The sequence below is a fragment of the Dryas octopetala genome, chromosome 5 (assembly GCF_963921425.1).
Source record: "Dryas octopetala chromosome 5, drDryOcto1.1, whole genome shotgun sequence".
Classification (NCBI taxonomy): domain Eukaryota; kingdom Viridiplantae; phylum Streptophyta; class Magnoliopsida; order Rosales; family Rosaceae; genus Dryas; species Dryas octopetala.
The window spans coordinates 999,787-1,020,448 of NC_141370.1; the positions used below are offsets into that span (position 1 = coordinate 999,787).

General features: G+C 38.4%; 1 protein-coding gene and 1 long non-coding RNA gene across 2 annotated transcripts; both read left to right on the top strand.

Annotated features, from left to right (window-relative positions):
- Positions 1 to 2,058: 2,058 nt before the first annotated feature.
- On the top strand, positions 2,059 to 2,517 carry LOC147283489 (uncharacterized). Its single transcript, XM_086243935.1, has one exon. It carries the CDS (start codon positions 2,059 to 2,061, stop codon positions 2,515 to 2,517), a length of 459 nt encoding a protein of 152 aa, XP_086100061.1.
- A 12,659-nt stretch (positions 2,518 to 15,176) lies between these two features.
- On the top strand, positions 15,177 to 17,546 carry LOC147283490 (uncharacterized). The gene is made up of 3 exons (XR_015122527.1): positions 15,177 to 15,547; positions 16,069 to 16,125; positions 17,347 to 17,546. It is a non-coding gene; the product is annotated as an uncharacterized LOC147283490 (long non-coding RNA).
- Positions 17,547 to 20,662: the final 3,116 nt, after the last annotated feature.

Here is a 20,662-nt window from a genome sequence, read left to right on the forward strand (position 1 = left end):
AACAGATGTGTATATACAATTTAAACAACATTTTTTAGTAAAAACTGTTACTGAATGTCTTATGTAACAACATTCCTACCAATTTTATACTTAATTATGCAACAGTTTTTCTTAAAACGGATGTTTACAGTACTTTGGACAACATTTATAGTAAATAAGTATTGTGAGATCATTACTATACAATAGTTTTATATCTGTAAACGTTGTGTATTGTGTTTCGAGACAATCGTTTTAGTTGGAAATCATGCATTTTGGTGGACACTAGACAATAGTTTTAAATTATAATTGTTGTATGTATTCACTTAGACAACGGTTAAACTGCATAGACTATAGACGTCAGACACCTAGACAATGGATTTTCGGGGGAATAGACAACGGCTAAAAACCGTTGTCTATTAACTTCATTGTAGTAGACCAAGTCAGTGTGAGTAGGCCACCCTCCTCGGTCTCGACGTCGCCAGCGTGACTTCACCATCTAATTTCGATGCCCACAATAGCGATCCTCTCTCTTCTCTTCTCTTTGCTTCGATGATCACCCATAGTAGCACAGCTTCACCATCTGCTCCAAATGCTCAGTAATTTGGTATTTGAATTTTGGATTTTATTTGGTATTTTCTGGTAGACCCATTTAAACAGGGGTAAATTTAAACGCAAATTCACAAAGTGTATGCAAGGAAGACATTCACTTAATCTTCAACTTATTCCTATTGATCACAAACTTGAGCACACTCTCTGCGATCAGTGAAGGCAGGAAAGGCATCGAGATATCATAAGACCAACCATGAGGGATCAATTGGTACTACCCAACCCAGAATCACCAAAGTGGCTTCGAGATTACACCGCACCTGTGGAATACAGGGCTCCTTAGTGTATTATTTTAACTCCCATCGTGCAGCATTTTGAAATTTATCCACAAACTATTCAATCCTTGCCCATCTTCCATGGAAAAGAGGAAGAAAATCCGTACAACCATCTCAAGACATTTTTCAATATTTTCTCCACATTCAGCTATGCTGAGATAACTGAGGAAGAAGTCTGACTCAGATTGTTTCCATTCTCGTTGAGGGATAAAGCATATGACAGAGTTATCCAAGAAATTTTTTAGAAAATATTTTTTTGCTCGAAAAACCAATGCTGTGTTGAATAACATTATGAGTTTTCGTTAGCTAGACAACGAGCAATTTCATGAAAGCTGAGAGCATTACCAGGATTTTTATCTTCAATGTCCTCATCATGGGATTAATACTTGGCAGAAAGTCCAATATTGTTTTAGGGGGCTTCAACCTTAGAACAAAAGTATGGTCGACTCAACAGTGGGTGAGAGTTTAATGGATAAAACTGCTGATGAGGCAATTGATATTTTTGAAACTATCTGTGAGAACTCGGAGCATTGGGACCTTCCTACAGATTCTCAAGTTACAGCTCCACCAGTGACAAGGAAAGGAGGCATGTATGAAGTTAATTATAGGACAGGTTTAGAAGCAGATGTTGCAACTCTAACAAAGCTTCTCGCACCTTTAGTGACCAAAGTCACGGCACAAGCATGTACTTCGAATCCTACATTAGAAGATGTGCAAGAGGTCAATGCATTCAATGGAAGGCTGCAGAACGATCCTTATTTGAACACTTATAATCCGAGGTGGAAACAACATCCTAACTTTTCTTGGAGTAACTCACAGAATACCTTGGGACCATCTAATTTTTCAAGGCCGTATCAGCAATCTTATCAAGCTCCTCCAGTGCAATAAGAGGACCCTTCTATCAAGAAGATGTTAACTCAGCTTGTGAATGAGATGTCAAGCTATAAAAAAGAGGTAGCATCACTGAAACAAAGCTAATCAATTTTGGAGAAGAGTCGATCGAAGCTCAAGGTTCAATTAAGTCAAATAGCTACTGCTGTGAGTAGTTTGGCGAGAGGACAAAGACAATTTCCTAGCCAAACGGAAGCTAATTTATCGTCTTAAAGCCGCTCCATTGCAGCAAGACACCTTGCCCAGCCCTCCAATAAATTCTTTGCTTTTTCCTCAACGTGCAAAGCAAATAAAGAAAGAGAAGAACATGGGAGATATTCAAGAGCAATTTAAGAAGGTGCAAATTAATATTCCGTTGCTAGAGGTTATCAAACAAATTCCTTCTTATGCAAAGTTTTTGAAGGATCTATGTATTAACAAAAGGAAATTTGATGAACATGAAAAGGTGATGTTGTCAAAGGAAGTTAGTGCTGTGCTTCAAAGAACATTGCCACTGAAACTCAAAGATCCTGGTAGCTTTACAGTCTCATGTACTATTGGAGCACGAAACTTTGATAGAGCAATTCTGGATCTAGGAGCAAGTGTGAACTTAATGCCTTATTCCGTCTATGAACACCTTGGTTTAGGAGAGCTGAAACCTATCTCGATATCTCTACAATTTGCTGATTGTTCTGTGAAATATCTAAGAGGCATTATTGAGGATGTACTTCTCAGGCCCCAAACTAGGGTCCTAGCAGAGGCACCCACCCTAAGAACCCCAGAATAATGGTACCAAGCCTTAGCATCACTATTCCAAGTTTCTTAAGAGAGTTAAGCCTTTTTTGATAAAATACAGGTTAGATTAGAGAATAAAATGTACAGCGAAAAACACAATTCAAAAATATATTTAAAATAAGCCAACTCGGTAGGGTATGAAGTTTTACAAAAATAACCCTAACACAACATGACATCAGTAACGGTCATGTTTGATAAGCAAACCCTAAACGTGATTTGCAATCACAAGGTAGTGCAAAACAAACAACGTAGGGGGTAAGCATGACATACGATCATAGCTTTCCTTCGGGAGACCCTGGCTGGGTTTGAAAATAGTAAGTAAAATACTTAATAGATATATCCAGCGATAAAATAGTTTGAAAAAATTCACCAACAAACCAAAATCAGAGTTTAATCATTGAAATCCATGAAATCTTTAATGATGAGCATGCAACTTCTTAAAACATTTATGGGTACCCAAAATATCATACTTGATGATGGATCACTAATGGCCAACTACACTCTTCGTATCCACCTTGGTAATGTAGAGAGAGTATCCTTTACCATGGTAGTACCCCTTAAGCTAGCCTCCCTACAAGGACAAATCGACTAGCTCATCTGTATTTATCTCTTCCGGAAGTTTAGGGGTTCGAAACCCAAGGTCATCATTTTTCGTGACCCTTTACTCTCTAATCATCATTAACAATATCAAAACCATGCAACAAATGCATACAAAAACGATGCAGAATTCACATGCAACAATATTTATTATCATACGTACATGCACAAAATAGTCCCAACAATTAGGGTGTGAGAATCCCCCTACTTGGTGTCTAAGCTTAACCTTTGTGCACTTCCACAGCACCAATGTCCTTATATCCTTCTCTGGGAAATTAGAAATCCAAATCTGACAAAATACCGACTTTAGTCAAAAGGTAACTTCAGCAGAATTTTGGCATGACCTTTGCTTTCTGTCATGTCTTCCCAAAAAATTCTAGAAACTAGTCTACTAAGACTAAGTTTCTGTATTTTCGGAATTTAGGGTTTCTACTTAGAGCCCAATTTTATTTATAAGTTTGGAGGTTAACTAATTAAAGTCCAACAACATAACCAGGTCAGTATGGGGGAGACTGGGGGATCTGTCCCAGTACCCTTAAGCCGACAGAGCAACAGTAGCCGATACTGACCTCAATATCACGTGTTCAATTACTTTAATAGAGTAACCTAAATCCATTATTAGATTGATTAATTAACGAGTATGTCACGCCCCAATCCTGAATAAAATCTAATATCTCGGAGTGAAGCGTGACTTACGTCCTAATCGTAGATTAATAAAATTATTTCTACAATTAAGACGTGAAAAGAAAAGAAAAGAAAAGAAAATAATATAAAATAATTGAAGAAACTAAGTAAAGTGAAAATGAAAAATAGACTTTATTTAGCAAATTACTGTTCTAAGAGTACCATACTAGATGTTCATCTTCTTATATATTACAATTTATTGATAAACAAACAAAATATAGTACTCTGGCAAATTCTCTAAATTTCCTTTGGATATTCCACATCATCGGTCGTATTTCAGTCACTTGCACGATCTATTAAGGTGTGAGCTTTTAAGGCTCAGTAGGGTATAATGATCCATCATGGTCAGTTATCACATTTAATCAATGTCTCAGTAAAAGAAAAGAAATACAGATAATGATTTCAATTATATGCAATGAGAATGTGTGTACTCACTCCTTAACCATTCCCGTTGATACATACCCAAGACAAACAGGCTTACACGTCCCATACCGTGCATCCTTCCACTGTGGCCCCGAATGTCCCAAGTATGAGCCAACACCCGTCCGTCCCTTAAGCCCAAATATTTTGAATATTATTAATTCCACTTTTTCTTCAATAATTCTTTCACAAATCATGAGATCACCAGGTACATCTCCCTTTCTCCATGATGTCTCTAATAAATCACTAGACCACCAAGTTCATCTCCCTCTCTTCTTGGTGTCTCAATTAATCATTTTCTTAACATTATTCACAATCATAGTTTCCTTATGCACTTATGATTATGCATGTAAAGATAAACATTAATGTATGTGTAGAGGAATTAAATCATACATTAATAATAATTCAACCTTATGCAATTTGAGTGTATCACAAATTTAGGAAATTTCACAGTGCACACACAAAATTAATAATAAAAGCTTCCACTCAAATAAAATGAACTTGATATATTTAATAAAGAAATACCATCACAAGTAATAAAGATAAATTATCACAAAAAAAATCACACAACATGACACAAGGATTAATTGTAATATAGTCCAATCATTGGGGAAATAGAGACCCTACCTTAATTTCTTGAGCACGAGTTCCTTCTTGGTCCGTTCCTATGTGTTCATGTCTGAAAAGTTTAAAAAAATATAGTTTAGATATAACTTAATTAAATTTAAATTTATTTCACTCTCTTTTTAAGAAGAGTGTAACTCACACTCTAACTTAGAGGTGTTGGATTGACGCGAAACTTGTACCAATGGACTCGTATCGAAAAATAGAGTTAGGAGGGTGAAAATTGGGCAAAAACGGTCGCCGGAAACAGCCGCACGTGCCACCACGTGAAACGCCCCGAACCTCGGGCCCATGAAAATACTGAACATCAAACTGTTAAATCTATTTTCTCTTACTTTTGAGCCATGCACAACAACATAAGTAAATATAATTCTGTCAAAAACATTTTAAATAAACCACTGAGTAAAAACAATTAAATAAATCTTTCTGGGTCCCACTGCCTCGTCTTCTCCCCACTGCTTCCTCAGTCTGCTTATCCTGCAAAACACAAATCCTACACCACATCCAAGCATCAAGAAAATCAAAATATCTCAATTGCACATCAAATCTCATCAATAATAATAATTATACTCTGACAAATCAATTGCATAATTGTCGACTATTAACCTCAATCATTCACATCCTAATTAATATCCTCAATGCATAGACACCATCATTTCCGTCCTCACGATTCAAGCCTAGATTTTACTAAGTCCTAGCAAACAAATGCAATACAAGCAACCCAACAACCATCTATCTAATTTCACACACTTCGTTTCTTGGAAATCCTCCAGTTTAATAACTACTTTCAAAAATCTCCTTTCAAAAACCATTTTTAAATCCCCTCAGCCGTAAGTCAAACTCTGAACTGAATTTATCCTTGGAAGCTAATATCTCGAAACACTTATTTTTAAAACTCACATCCTTCTCGTACCTGTACTGTAGACAATGTCCTAGCCACAATCCCGCACTCGGGCAGGCTCAAATCCTAGCCACAATCTCGTACGGAGGGGTCTCTCCGTACGAGCAGGCTCATATCCTAGCCACAATCTCATACGGAGGGGTCTCTCCGTACGAGCAGGCTCGTATCCTAGCCACAATCTCATACGGAGGGGTCTCTCCGTACGAGCAGGCTCGTATCCTAGCCACAATCTCATACGGAGGGGTCTCTCCGTACGAGCAGGCTCGTATCCTAGCCACAATCTCATACGGAGGGGTCTCTCCGTACGAGCAGGCTCGTATCCTAGCCACAATCTCATACGGAGGGGTCTCTCCGTACGAGCAGGCTCGTATCCTAGCCACAATCTCATACGGAGGGGTCTCTCCGTACGAGCAGGCTCGTATCCTAACCGTACTCGCATTTCCAACTCACAATTTTCCCAAAATTTCTCTGAACGCTGCCGAATCCTTCCGAATTTGATCCCCGCTTATAAACCATCACTTGTCTGTCACTCGAAACATACTGACTTTTCCTCAATAATTAGTTTGATCATTTGTATAATATAACTGCCTAATCATCAATCATTAACCTCGACAATAAACCATCCTTCTCAAATTTGGTAACTCTCCTTAAAGCAACTCTATAATTCCCCAATTAATTCCTTAGCCTCAAATCTTCGTCAATTCATTCTCCTAATTCAAATCCTACACCTAGTCTTCTCTAACGTAAAGCAGCAAATCCATAAAACAGACGATTAAACCACAATACTCAACAATATATAATAGATAAGTTTCACTCACAATTTAACTACGTAAAAGACCGAAATATCCTTCACGATGCCATTGCTCGGATACCAAATCCGGCAGCATAACGGCATCGTGAATGAGATTTCCCGGCCCATGTACCTGTTAAGACCAGACAATCAACTTAAATATATACATAATTCACAATTGGTCGTTTAATCGTCCAAAACGGGCGGCCGCCACCACACACGGTGGCTGCCCGGCTTATACCACACAGAAATTTCACAGAAACTCATTAAACAACCTCCAAGGATCTCCTAGAAGTTCAAAGTGGGCAAAAAGAGACAAACGGCCACTGTCCCGCCGCCACAAGTGGCGAAGGCAGTGGTGGCTGCGGCGGCACAATCTAAGAAAATGGTTTTTCAACTAAAAATTAACCCAAATTTAACCTAGGACCTTCAATGGGATGAAAAACAACTCAGGAATCATTTAAATAGGTTCAATTCAAGGTAAACCCGAAATGAGTACAAGCCTTAGAATTTCAAATCTCTGGATTCTCAAAATTGACACGCAAGAACAAGGGAGAAAGAAAGCTCGTACCTAGAGGATCATTTCTCATAACTGGACCGACGGCCAATTATCGCCGGAAACGCCGGAATCGGCGGCGGAAGCCGCCGGCCTTGAGTGGTCGATTCGCCGTCGTGCGAACTCCGATGGACGATCGGAGGGTACCATCGTGATGGGTTCGACGAGAGGGAGCTTTCTGGGCCAGAGTTGGGTTGCGAAACCGCCGGAACCGTCGCGTCACCACCAGAGCTACAATCGGCCCTAACTGGGTTTCTGGTTTGGGGAATTCATGGGCTGAACCGATGCCAGGGAAAAGAAGAGGGAGGGACGGCGAGGAGATCTGGGCCGGTCCCGTCGTCAGCCACGGCCGGACGCGCCGCCACGCGCCGGTGACAGTGACGGCTGCACAGTTGCAGCGAGAGAGAGACGCGCGGGAGAGAGAGAGAGCACGGGGAGAGAGGAGAGAGATATAAAGGAGAGAGAGAGTGTTCTAGAGGGAGAGAGAAATTTCTAGAAATCTGAATTTTTAAACCCCAAATTTGTCATTTTACGAAATTGCCCCTCGCTTTAAATGCCCATAACTTTCAAACCGTAACTCCGATTGACGCGTGCCGCGTGTCTACGAGCTCGTGGGCTCGAGATCTATCAAACGGACCCAAGGTCAAAGACGAAAGTCTCTTAGTTTTAAAAGTCAACTTTGGGTCGGGTCGTTACACCACGCGCTGGCGGTGCGAGTGGGGTGGCTGGCCGGTCACTGTTTATCGTCTCTTTAAAGCAGTCTCTGTTTTTCAGATTTTCCAGTTTTTTTATTTCATTTTTGACTCGACTTTTGACCTATCAAACCTTCACCAAATTGAGCAAACTTATACTTGTTTTAAAGCTCTGCATCACCTCTTTACAACCATATAAAGAACATGAAAAACAGACGGTTAAAACTCAAGTTATAAGGCTCGAAAGAAGGCCATATGAACATGCAAATTTTCTGGAAAAATTTCCAGATTTTTCATTTTTCTTGGTTTTTCATTTTCTTTCGTTTTCAACCCTCAAAACCTATTCCTATGGCTATAATAAGGTTATAAATGAACTATTTTTAGTTTAACAACATTAAACAAAGAGGTATAAACAAAATTTAAAAATAAAAGTTTCAAAAGAAAAATTGCTAAGAACACCCATGGTTCCTTGAGCTTACCTTCCTTCCTATCCTTTGGAGTTAAAAAGAGGCTAAAACTTGTGATTCCTACAGTAAAAAGAAAAACACAGAGACTAAAAGATGTTAGTTCAATTATTTAAGCAAAGTCTAAACAACCAAGAAGGATGAAGTTTAACTTTGAACTCTAACCTTCTCAATTTTCTTCCCTCCCCTTTCTGCCCCTTTCCAGTTCACTCACTCACTGTCTCTCTCTTTCTCTTTCTCTTCCTCTCTCTCTCGCTCTCTTCTTTTCCTATGTTCAGTTTTTGCTGCTTAAGAGTATTTTTAAGCACACTTTATAGTCTAATTGGCTTAAAAATTCAGTTAAGATGAAATGAATCTAATCATTACTTAGATAAGACTCATCCCTCTAAAGGAATCATCACCATTGATCAAGCCTTAGGTGTTCTAATTTGAGAAGGCTGATGGCGTTGGTGTTATCCCTTCTCCCTCTTTTTTTTTTTTTTTTTCCAAGTTGGGCTTTGTATCTTGTAGAACATTGAGCTAAAGCCCAAATTTAGAAATGTAGCCCAATGTTTATTTATCTATTTATTATTATTATTATTATTTTTTTAGGACATTACAGAGTAACTAGTCATGCAAGCAAAGTAAATTAATTCATCTTAAAATTTATTTGCATGTCTCTTACAGCAATTCTATAATCCAATTTCCTTTTACTTATAGCAATTCTATAATCCAATTTAATTTACATAATTAATTAATTTAATAATAAATAGAATGTCTATTTAATTAATAATTCTATAGCATGTCTCTTAGTAAATCTATTTCCTTTTACTTATAGCAATTCTATAATCCAATTTGATTTACATAATTAATTAATTTAATAAATCCAACTTAATTAATTAATTATGTACTTAAATCCAATTTAGACATGATTAACTAATTTAATAAATCCAACTTAATTAATTAATCATACATAATTAAATCCAACTTTAGACATGATTAATTAATCTAATAAATCCAACTTAACTAATTAATCATGCATAAAACTTTAAAGAGAAAATAGATATTAAATACCTAGTTATAGACCTCCTTAGCTTAATCTCCACAAATAGAATTACTAAAACATAAAATTAAAGCCTAATAAGTAATTAACCTCAAAATAAAATAACTTAACCGAGCTCAACAGTCTTACCCAAAGACCTTACCGAGGCGAGTAGAAAATTTGGCAGAGTTTCCCCACAAATTGCCAAAATTATTTGTTTAAGAAGTTCTTAGCTGTAAAATCCTTAAGGGCACCCAAGGAGACAACCAAAACAAATATTTTAAACTTAAGAAACTCTCAACAAGTGGTTTGTCTCAAGAAAAGTTTGAAAAAATTACAAAGTTTTCAGTTGGAAACGGGTCGCACAAACGGATCAGGGTTGGGCAGAAAAACGACTTTTCGCTCGGTAGTGACGGTCCATATGGGGTGTCGTTTGCTTCGTCCTCGTGCGTGCGGCTCGGATCACGGTTGCAGCATAACTAATATGTTGATGAATTCACATCCTTTTATATTCCTCTTACTTAATTTTTATGAGTTCATTTGAATAAAAGCTTTAAATTTCATTTAATTTTGTGTTTTTGGCTTCCGAGCAATAAAATGAGAAATTGCACCATTTATTCTCCTTAATAGATTTTGACATGAATGTAATTGGAGATGAAAGCTAATACCTTGAAGTTTTCCCAGGTTTAATTTCGTGACATTTCAAGACTTCTAAGATATTCATTTTGAATTTCAAAGTCAGCCCAAAATTGCACTCGAGGAGAACTGAGTCAGCTGTATTGTGTGAGGCATAACTTTTTGGTTCCATCTTGGATTGATGTATATAATATATGGTTAGAAAGAAGACATTTAGAGCTTTCCATTGATATATAAAACACAATTTTTTGGGTTGGTTAAAACATTTAAATCGTGCTCCAAAGACAGCTCAGAAATCTTGTCAGCAAAAAGACAAATGGCCAAAAAGACATCTTTCCATTTTGGGAAGATGCTTCACATGTGTTTCTACCCTCCACTTTGCTCGCCCATTTCTAGAAAAGGCTGAATTCAATATGGTCAAAGCTCCAAATAAGGTAATTTGGGCATCTATCTATCTCCACAACCCTCAAGGATCATCCAAAGAGAGATAAGATGAAATATTCTCATTTTGAACTCAGCAAACCTCATCCCTTCATTTTCTTTTAATTCTAGCCACATATTCTACACATAACTCACCAAAACCATAAAACACTCTCTCAATTTCGAACTCTCCTCTCCATCCTCTCTAATTTCACTCATTCCATTATCCATTTTATCATCTCATCTCAAAAACACACATCTCATCTTCCATCTTCCAAAATCCTAGCCTTTTCTCATCTCTCCATCATTTCTTTTCCCCATCTTCACTCCATCAACTCTTCCTCTCCAAAAAACCAAACACCATCACAACACCCATCTACCATATTCACCACCATTCTTACAAGAGAAGCTTGGAGGCACTTGGGACAAAAAACTATTTTGGGCATCCTTGGAGGAATGACACCGGCCCCTTGGGAGCTTGGTTTCAACATTTAGAGTTTTCTTTTTTCCCTCTTGTTTTCATTTATGTTTTAACTTGTGATGTTGTTTATAACTTTTATGGCTAGTGAGTAGTTTCTTGATTTGGGGCTAGGGATGTAGCCTTAGCCCAACCATGTAATGACTTTGTGATTTGTGATATAAATGCCCTTTTGGATATATATGCTCTTATGTTAGTTTAAAAATCATGACTTGTATGTGTGAATTTACCACTTGTGCATATGAGAAATGTTGTCATATAGAAATTGGGGATTGGTAACCTTTAGTTTCTAAAACATGTTGCATAAGAGCATGATAATTTAAAAGCACCTTGGTTGGATTGTTTTAATTTCTTGGATTCCTCATCCTTAGAACTTTATACACCTAGGGTTTGCTATGACATTAATCTTAGGTAGTTAGTTATCACCTTGGTTGGGGTAGTTGATAACATGAAAGAGGATGTGCCCTAATTTACCTTGATCGGGGGTTATGAGGGGATCTAATCTATCTAATTTGGTATAATTACTAGTTGCATTGTTTGTTACATGGAAAAATTAGTGTGAACCTCTAACCACCACAAATCTCATATCATCATCAATTTAAACTTGTACTTGAATTTGCTTGCTTTCCATTTAAATTAGCTTGCGTTTAATTTTAGTGTTACTTGTTATCAATCAAACAACCAACAACCAAACTGACAGAACCGTCCCCAAATTCCACCCTCCGGAGTGACTCTATGGAGTCCAACACCCACCGGGTGTTAGGCCTGCTAATCTCCACTGCAATCCAAAATTTATATTTGAATTTAAATAGAGTATAACTACATAGAATTTTTACAACATCAAATACATAAAAAAAAAAAATAAGACAAGAATATTATGCCAACAATATTGACGGACGAATGATAAAAAAAACTGATACCTCGACGTGGTGCGGTCCGACCTTAGCGATCTCTAGAACCTGGGGGGAAACGTAAAAGAATAAATAAATAAAATAAACAAATAAATAAATAAAACGTGAGAATAATCTCTGTGAGTGGACAAAAATAGACTTTAAAACAAGACCCTTGAAAACCGGCCATTTGTAAAACTGCTCGTTTACTTTGAACTCATTTCTTTAAAGATCTCCCAGTTTTAAAACCATTTCTCAAATCCATTTGTAAATCATCTAAAAACTGTAAATCGAATTATGAAGAACAAATAATAGTCTCAAGCTATAAAACTAATACAATATCTAAATAAAAACGCAATGTTCTGCTGAACTGTCATTTAAAATATTTACTGATGTAAATTCATTTATGAAAATACTCCACAAACTAAAACCTCACGCCACACTAGTATCCGGGGAAAAACAGGTCATACATGCATGCAGAGCTAATAATGCTGGTCATACACTGCCGAAACATCTCTAGGCAAGTGCAGAGCAAATATATAATGCTGGTCATACATCGCCGACTAGGCAAGTGCAGAGCAATATATAATGCTAGTCATACACCGCCGACTAAGCAAGTGCAGAGCAAATGCTGGTCATACACTGCCGACTAAGCAAGTGCATAGCAAATGCTGGTCATACACCGTCGACTAAGCGAGTGTAGAGGAAATCTATACCTGCTAAGGGGTACTAATATGGCGGTTTGAAACCGCTTTTGTATATCTCAATCAACCACATCTCAAAACTACTCATCCAGATAAAAAGTGAAAATACAATTCTTCCAATAAATCCACTAAAATAAAAATCATTCTCAAATTGTGAAAGCTGCTTGATCAAAATCATTTCCCAAGAAATAGAAATTTTAATCATAAAGAACTTAGAATAATGCCCAAAAACCATTTTCATAAACCTTCCTTATGAAAATCATGCAGTGCGACCATAATCTCAAAATCTCATTCCTTAACTCATATCAATACAGTTATTTCATAAATGATTTCTAAACACATGCACACTTCACAAATCAAATTATTTTCATTCATGTAAGTACATTAAAGTGAGCTTATGGAAAATGATTCTTAAATTACGAATCCAAGAAACTAACTCATGAATTAATATTTCTCAATCAAAACTCAAAAATAACCAAAATAAATTAAAACATAAATTCAAGGAAACATTTTCAAAATAAAAGTCCAACTCACAGTTTACTCCGAGCTACGCCGAATCCTTTTTGAAAATTGATTCCTACTCACGACTCCTCACTTGTTTACCACTAGAATAGTCGAGAGATGAAGCTATATCGACCTAATATAAAAACATGCCTACTTTAATAATTTGGGAAATTAGATATACGAATTTCGAGTAAAGAGGTAAACTGATCGATATGTCCTCCTAATCGAACGAGGTCTAAGTTTTTGTTTTCCGACAACAAATCCCATTAATAATAATCATTCTGGAAAATTTATTGCCTAATCGTCCACTATTAACCTCAACCTCAATCATTCACATCTTAATTAATAACCTCAAAGCATAATCACCATCATTTCCATCCTCAAGATTCAAGCCTAGACTTTACCAAGTCATAGCCAAACCAAATCCTAGCAAACAAATGCATACACGCAAGCAAAGCAACAATTCAAGTTATCTAATTTAACTCACAGTGCAACCACGTAAAAAGACCAAATTGCCCTTCACGGCGCCAATGCTCGAATCTCCAATCCGGCAGCATGACGACATCGAGAATAAGATTTCCCGAGCCCGTGTACCTGTTAAGACCAGACAACCAATCAATTAGAAACTAGAAACACAAATGGGCCACTAAACAGCTGAAACGGGCGGTAACCACCACACACAGTGGCTGCCTAACCCCCAAACAACACAGAAAAATCACCGAATTCTCACCAAATGGAACTAGAAGGGTTCTTGGGACTTCAAATGGGCAGAATTGAGTCAAAAAACTATTAACCCGCAGCCAAAAGTGGTGGTGTAACAACCCGACTCAAACTTCACTAGGAATTTAAAAATTTATTTGAGGTTGTAACGACCCGACCCCAAGATTTAATTTGAATTTCCAAATTTCAAGTTTAATTTTCAGATTTCATTTAAGTCTTGGAAAGGGGATTCTAGTGTTTGAGAGAGGTATTTTAAAGGTGGAACTTTGGCAAATAATTTTGAGACGGCTAAATAGAATTTGAATTCCCAAACACGTGAACGAAAGCGATTTTTAAATCGAAATTTCGGGGAAGGAAATATGGAGAAATTTCTAGAAAGGACAATTGGGTAATTTTAAAACCCCAAAACACTTTAATTTAAATCAGTCAACTCTCTCTATCTCTATATCTCTCCTTCTCTCTTTCTCTCTCTCTCTCTCTCTCTCTCTCTCTCTCTCTCTCTCTCCCTCTTCCTTCTCCCGCACCCACCCATGTGCACACACTACCTGCCACTGCAAGCCTCACCGCCAGCCATCCCCTGTCGACCAGGCCACCGCGCGACCTCCCTTTGCCGATGCATAAACCACCCAGCAGCGACCCTTGGTCGCCCAGTCCCGCGTGCACAGAGACCAGCCAGAAACCCAGCTGCTGCCCTCCCTCGATCTCGCCAAATTTCTGGCCACCTAGGCTCACCGGCGACCTCCCCATTGGCCGACCAACACAGCCCAGTCCTCCTCCTCGCCGAGCAGCTCGCCTTGCACTTTGAAACATGCCAGAAACCACCTGAAACGTCGCCCCTCTCCTAGCTGATTTCGGCCAAGCTCGACCCCCAACCTTTGAATTTTTTTGGTGGGTTTTCTTCCTTTCTTAGTGGGCTTAATTCTTTTAAGTTATTGTTGTTAAATTTTGGGTTTAAGTGGAAGTTTGAATTTAGGAGTGTAGGGCCATTTCGGGTTTTCTTTAATTTTCTGGTTAGAGGGCTATTCTTGTTGTTTTTTTTTAATAAATTTCATCCTAGGAATCTCAAATGTGGTTTAAGATTGAAAGGTTGAGTGGGTTTGAGGAATTTTTCAATTTTTTCTAAAAATTTGTAACGGCCCGACCCAAATTTCCACTAGAAATTTAAATTTTTATTTAACTATTTTTTTTAAGAGATTTTTTTGTATTTTAAAGATTTGAGATTTATTTGGAAAATAAAAAGGGTTTTGAATTATTTATTTATTGGGGCTTGACCCAAAGTTGACTTTTAAAATAAATGGGCTTTTGATTTTGACTTTGGGTCCGTTGGATAGGTTTCGAGCCCATGATTTCATAGACACGTAGTACGTGTCGTTTCGAGTTACGGTTTGAAAGATACGGACATGTGAAGTGAGGGGCAATTTTGTAAATTTATAAAAGTGGGTTTTTAAATACCCAAAATCAGAAAAATTTTCTGATTTTTCTCTCTCTAGAATCTTCTACAAACTTCTCTCCCCCTTTATTTCTCTCTCCCCGACACTCTCACTCTCCCGCAGCCCTCTCCTACGCGCACCAACCCTAGCCACCCCCACTCACCATCGGCGGCCACCCTGCCGGCCTCGAACTCCGGCGAGCACACCCCCCAGGTGCCGACCACCCCCCCAGCCTACTCTCTCTCTTCGTTCTCACTTTCCCCGTGTTCTCTCTCTACTCTCTCCCTCTGTGTGCAGCACCGGCCATCAACGCCGGCCTCCCCTCGCAGTCGCCACTCTCCGGTGACCTTCCCTCAGGCCGGTGACCTCCCCCAGCGCTCCTCCAGCCAGCCCAGCCGCGAGCACAAAAAACCCAGAAAACCCAGCAGTTTGGCTCCCCTTTGTCTCGCCGGATTCTGACCAATTTCCGGTGCGAAACACCTTCATTTTAGGTGAGTTTTCTTCCTCTTCTATTGGGCTTTCACCCTCTTATGATTTAGTTGTTTAATTTTGAGAATTTTCTGAAGATGGAATATAGGGGTTTAAGGCCATTTCGAGTTTTTCTATAATTTTCGGATTTAGCGGCTATTACGGTGTTGTCTAGGACAAATTTCGTCCCTAGGAGACTCAATAGTTGTCTAGGACTGAGAAAATATGTGGGTTTGGTTGAAATTGAATAAAATTGGTTGAATTTGGAGTTGGAGCAGCCACCTTGGGCAGTACCCACAGTAATTCCGAACCCCCACTGCCATTCGTAAATTAAGGACTATTTTGGGCATTTGTGGAGTGCGTTGTTGAGCATGGCTACGTGAGTGTGATTGGAGAAGCCAAATTTGTTTGTAAGTTTAATTTTGAACATCGTAAACCGTCCAGTTAGGACGAGTGTTGGGCGTGATGTTAGGTTGAGCACAAATCTACGTTTAAGTGTCTTAAGTCGGAACTAATTGTATTTCGTTGATTGTTTATTCTATAGGCGAGACGACCGTGGCTCGTGACGATCTGGCGGAGGATCGAAGCTAGGGCTATCTCTGTGAGTGGACTTTTGTTTTAAAAACATTTTTTTTACTTTATGGATGAATTTATTTGCTTATCCTGAGTTTTATTTGAGTATGGTTTGAGTTGAAATAATTTGGGATTGAATTTGTAAATGATTATGATTTTCAAAGTTTACATTTCCGTTAGTTTGATTAATGTCTTTACTTTAAGTCTTATTAAATGATTTTTCATACAAGATTGATGAACTAATTTAGTTTTATGAGTCGATAGAGATATACGATTTCAAACGTGATTTATACAAGAATTTATTGAAAGGAAATTGATTTCAAAGTTTTGTGTAAGCCTTGAGTTGATAGCGAAATGTGTGATAATTTCATTGGGATTCTTCATTTTTAAGAAATTATTTTGCGTGGTATTGAGATATTATGAATGGTTTTATGTATACTAAAATTATTTGAAATAATACACTTTGGCATATTGATTTAAGGTTTGAAGGAAGGTTTCAATAATATTTTCTTTCGATGAGAAAATGATATTTATTCTCGGTGGATAAAGGATTTATGACTTGGTTTAGAAAATGTTTTCAAAATCCACTCTTGCAGTACCCTCCAGGTTATCAAATTTGATAGGTCTTTGGGACCCATCACGGCACACATATAGGCTTTGGGTCGTGTGTCGGGATGCTTCGCCCTTTGGGGGCTGCTCTGCGTGCACGTATGACCAGGATTGCCTGCACGTGCTGATTTTATTCACACGTGTGTATGGCCAGGATATTGCCTGCATGTGTTGGATTTACTCCACACGTGTGTATGGCCAGGATATTGCCTGCCTGTGCGATGCAGGAATTCCGCACAGGTGTATGGCTAGGTTTTTCAGGGTATAAGCATGATGGAAATGAAATTGTTATCTTCAAGAGTTTAAATATGAATTTTAAGTGAGAAATACTTTTCGAGTTTTATAAAGATTTTGATTTTATCATTCTTATGACTTTGTTAATTTAGATGGTTGGCTATTGAGAAATAAGTTTTGATTTATCTTTTCCTTGAGTCCCAGTAGTTTTATAACACTCTTAAAGCTTAAAAATAGTTTTAAAACTGGGGGATTTCAAAGAGCAACGTGAGGTCTTAGAGTTAAATATGCTTATATAGGATTTTCTGAAACATGAAGTTTACATTTGTTTTCGTTTCTATTATACTGTCCACTCACTGAGTTTGTCTCACGGTTTATCTTGTTTTGTTTTAAATTGTCCCCCCAGGTAGTAGCTTTGGTAGATGTTGAGCCAATAACGTCGAGGCATTTACGTCCATCTCCCTAGTTGGACCCTGTAGGCGCCATTTTATTCTTGTAAAAATTTCTTGTAATAGAATAGCAGCTCTGATAAACACTTTACAATTTTAAGTTGGATTTCTGTGAAATTGTTGGGTCTGAGACCCTATTTGGTTGTGGTAGAGGTGGTTGATGTTTTAGAAGTGTTTTTAACAGGTTTTGAAATTTCTGGGTTAGTCTATTTTCAGGGGAGGTTTTGCCGAATTTTCGATAGGATTTTCCTTGAATTTAGATCCCGCAGGATCCCTCCAGGTTTCAGGGTGGAATCCGGGGGCGGTCCTGTCAAAATTGGTGATGGGCAGCCACTTTGTGCACCACCCACTATGATTTCGTGAACGTAGGTTTATTTTAGAATGATCGTTGAGTGGGTTATTCGACCTTGACCGTGTTGAGCGTTGTTGGAGAAGCCGAAGTTGTTTTGGAGGCGAAAATGTAAGACTTGGCTGATACCAAATTTCTCTAAAACGAGTTTTCGACTAAAATAAGTCTTGTGCAGAATTCCTTTTAAGTTTAAGATTTGTTTGGATGGTTGGGTGATGTTGGTTAGAGCCAGGAACCTTTGGGGTGATTGAAGAGGTGTTTGTGGATTTAAATCGTGCGTCGTAAATTGTTGTGTAGGACGAGAGACGGGTGTGTCGTTAGGTCTCGTACACACACACCTTTAATGTTGTCGAGTCGAGGCTAATTTTATTTTATAGGCGAGACGACCGTGACTCGTGACTATCCGACGAAGGATCGAAGTTAAGGCTCTCTTTGTGATTGGACCTTCATTTTAATAATTTGTGTTTTGCTATGTGTTTTTAATCTCTTTGATTTAAGTTGAACCTATCTTGAGTGTTAAATCTGAATTTCTCTCAAATAATCGTTTATACTCGTTGATTTCCTTTTATCTTGAATTTCATAAATTTTACGAACAAGAATTGTTTCAACATGTTTTATATGTGTATTCTTGTGGAAAGTACCTTGATTTGAAATGGCGTGTTTTAAATTCAATTTGTTTATGAGAGGATTTATTATATCTAGTATGATTATTGTAAAGATTATTTATTTTTGGATGTGGAATGTTGTGAATTGAAAATGCAAGTACTGATCGGACGAGCCTACCTGTGTAAAATGCACGAGATTGTGGCCAGGATGTGAGCCTGCTCGTGCAGAGTGACCCCTCCGTACGAGATTGTGGCTAGGATACGAGTCTGCTCGTGCGGAGTCACCTCTTTGTATGAGATTGTGGCCAGTATATGAGCCTGCTTGTGCGGGGTGACCTCTCCGTACGAGATTGTGGCCAGGATACGAGCCTGCTCGTGCATAATAACCTCTATGTACGAGATTGTGGCCAGGGTTTGAGCCTGTCCGTGCGCGGGATTGTGGCCAGGACATTGTCTACAGTACGAGTACGAGTATGGTGTAATTTCATTATTTTTCCAAGGAATTCTTTTACAAAAGTTTAAATGAGAAGTTCTTTTTATGCTTTATCTTGATTCTTGGACTTTTAGTTTTGCATGATATTTCTCTTTAGAAAGTTCTCTGTGAATGACTGCATATCGGTTTTATTCATGTATCTTATGTTAAATAGTTTCCATGACATTTGAGGAGAGATTTTTGAGAAACGTTTTAAAACTGGGGGATTTTAAAGAGCGATGTGAGGTCTTAGTGTTAAGTTTGCTTATAAGGATTTCTGAAAGGATAGATAACCTTTATTTTTTGTTTTTCCACTCACTGAGTTTATCTCACAATTTTTTTGTTTTGTCTTAAATTGTTTTCCCCCCCAGGCCGTAGCATTGGTGGAGGTCGAGCCAATCACGTCGAGACATAGAGTCCATTTTCTCTTCTCGGATCTTGTAGACATCGCTTCCATTTTGAAAGTTCCTTTTCTTTAACTGTAAAAAAATTGTTGTAATAGGAGTAGTGGATCTGATAACCATACTTAAATTATAAGATTATTTTGTATTTGTAGGGTCTGAGACCCTTTTTGGTTGTGGTAGAGGCGGCTGATGTTTTTAGAAGTGTTTTTACAGGTTTCATAAATTTTGGGTTAGTCCATTTTTAAGGGAGGTTCTGCCGAATTTTCGGTAGGACTTTCCTTGATTCTGGATTCTCACAGGACTTCTCTGAGATTCAGGGTAGAATTCGGGGGCGGTCTTGTCAGGTGGTTCTGATGGTGGCAGCGGCGGCACAAACCTGGAAATACCTAAAATCAACTCAAATTAATCCTAATTGCATAATGGAACCTTCAATTGCACAAAAACAATTCGAATTCAAGTCCAATTTCAAGAAATTTGAAATAAGCATAAACCCTAAAATCGAATTTCCAATTTTTCAAAATTGAACGACCATGCCTTAGGGGAAAGATTACATATACCTCGAGGATCAATTCTTGTAACTGGGTCGACGATCAAAAGTCGTCGAAAACGGCTCAAATAGGCGGTGGAAGCCGGCGGTGGAGTTTGGCTTCCCGAGCTCATTGCTCCGTCATGGAGCATTGTATGGACGAATGGAGACCTTGGCAAGACTCGTTGTGATGAGAGGATCAAGACCCAGTAGGTCCGGTGTCGCATCGAGGCCTGAAAAACGAGATTGCCGGGGAGAGCTTCTCTCGGTCTTCGCGTCGATTCATTGCAACGGTGGCCCAGGTGGGTGATCGGTGGCCAGGGGAAGGAAGAGGGAGGGACGGCGAGCTCGACGGGCCAAAGCCCGAGCTCAGCCGCGGTCGGACGCGTCGCCACATGTAGGTGGCAGGTGCGGCTGCCCCTGTGTAGCGAGAGGCGAGAGAGAGAGAGAACTGGGGAGAGAGGAGAGAGAACTGGGGAATGAGATAAAAGTCTGATTTTGGGTTTTAAAACCCCTTTGGTACAAATTACAAGATTGCCCTTTACTTCAAATGCCCATAACTCTCAAACCGTAACTCTGATTTACGCGTGCTTTGTGTCTACGAACTCGTAGACTCGAGACCTTCCCAACAAGCCCAAAGTGAAAATCAAAAGTCCACTAACATGAAAAGTCAACTTTGGGGTCAAGTCCAATTTAAAACAAAAATTAAAAATTAAACCAAAACCTTTTTATTTTCCAAATAAATTCCCAAAATAATCAAAATAAATTCTCAAAATATTTAAAATAAATCTTTGAAAAATATGGGGTCTCACAATTTTAAAATGAAACATTTTAAATCTAATTAGACTTTAAATAACGTTGAATCAATTTCAGTGAAAACGTCGAATAAACTCTCAAAAACTCCCAAAGTAAATCAA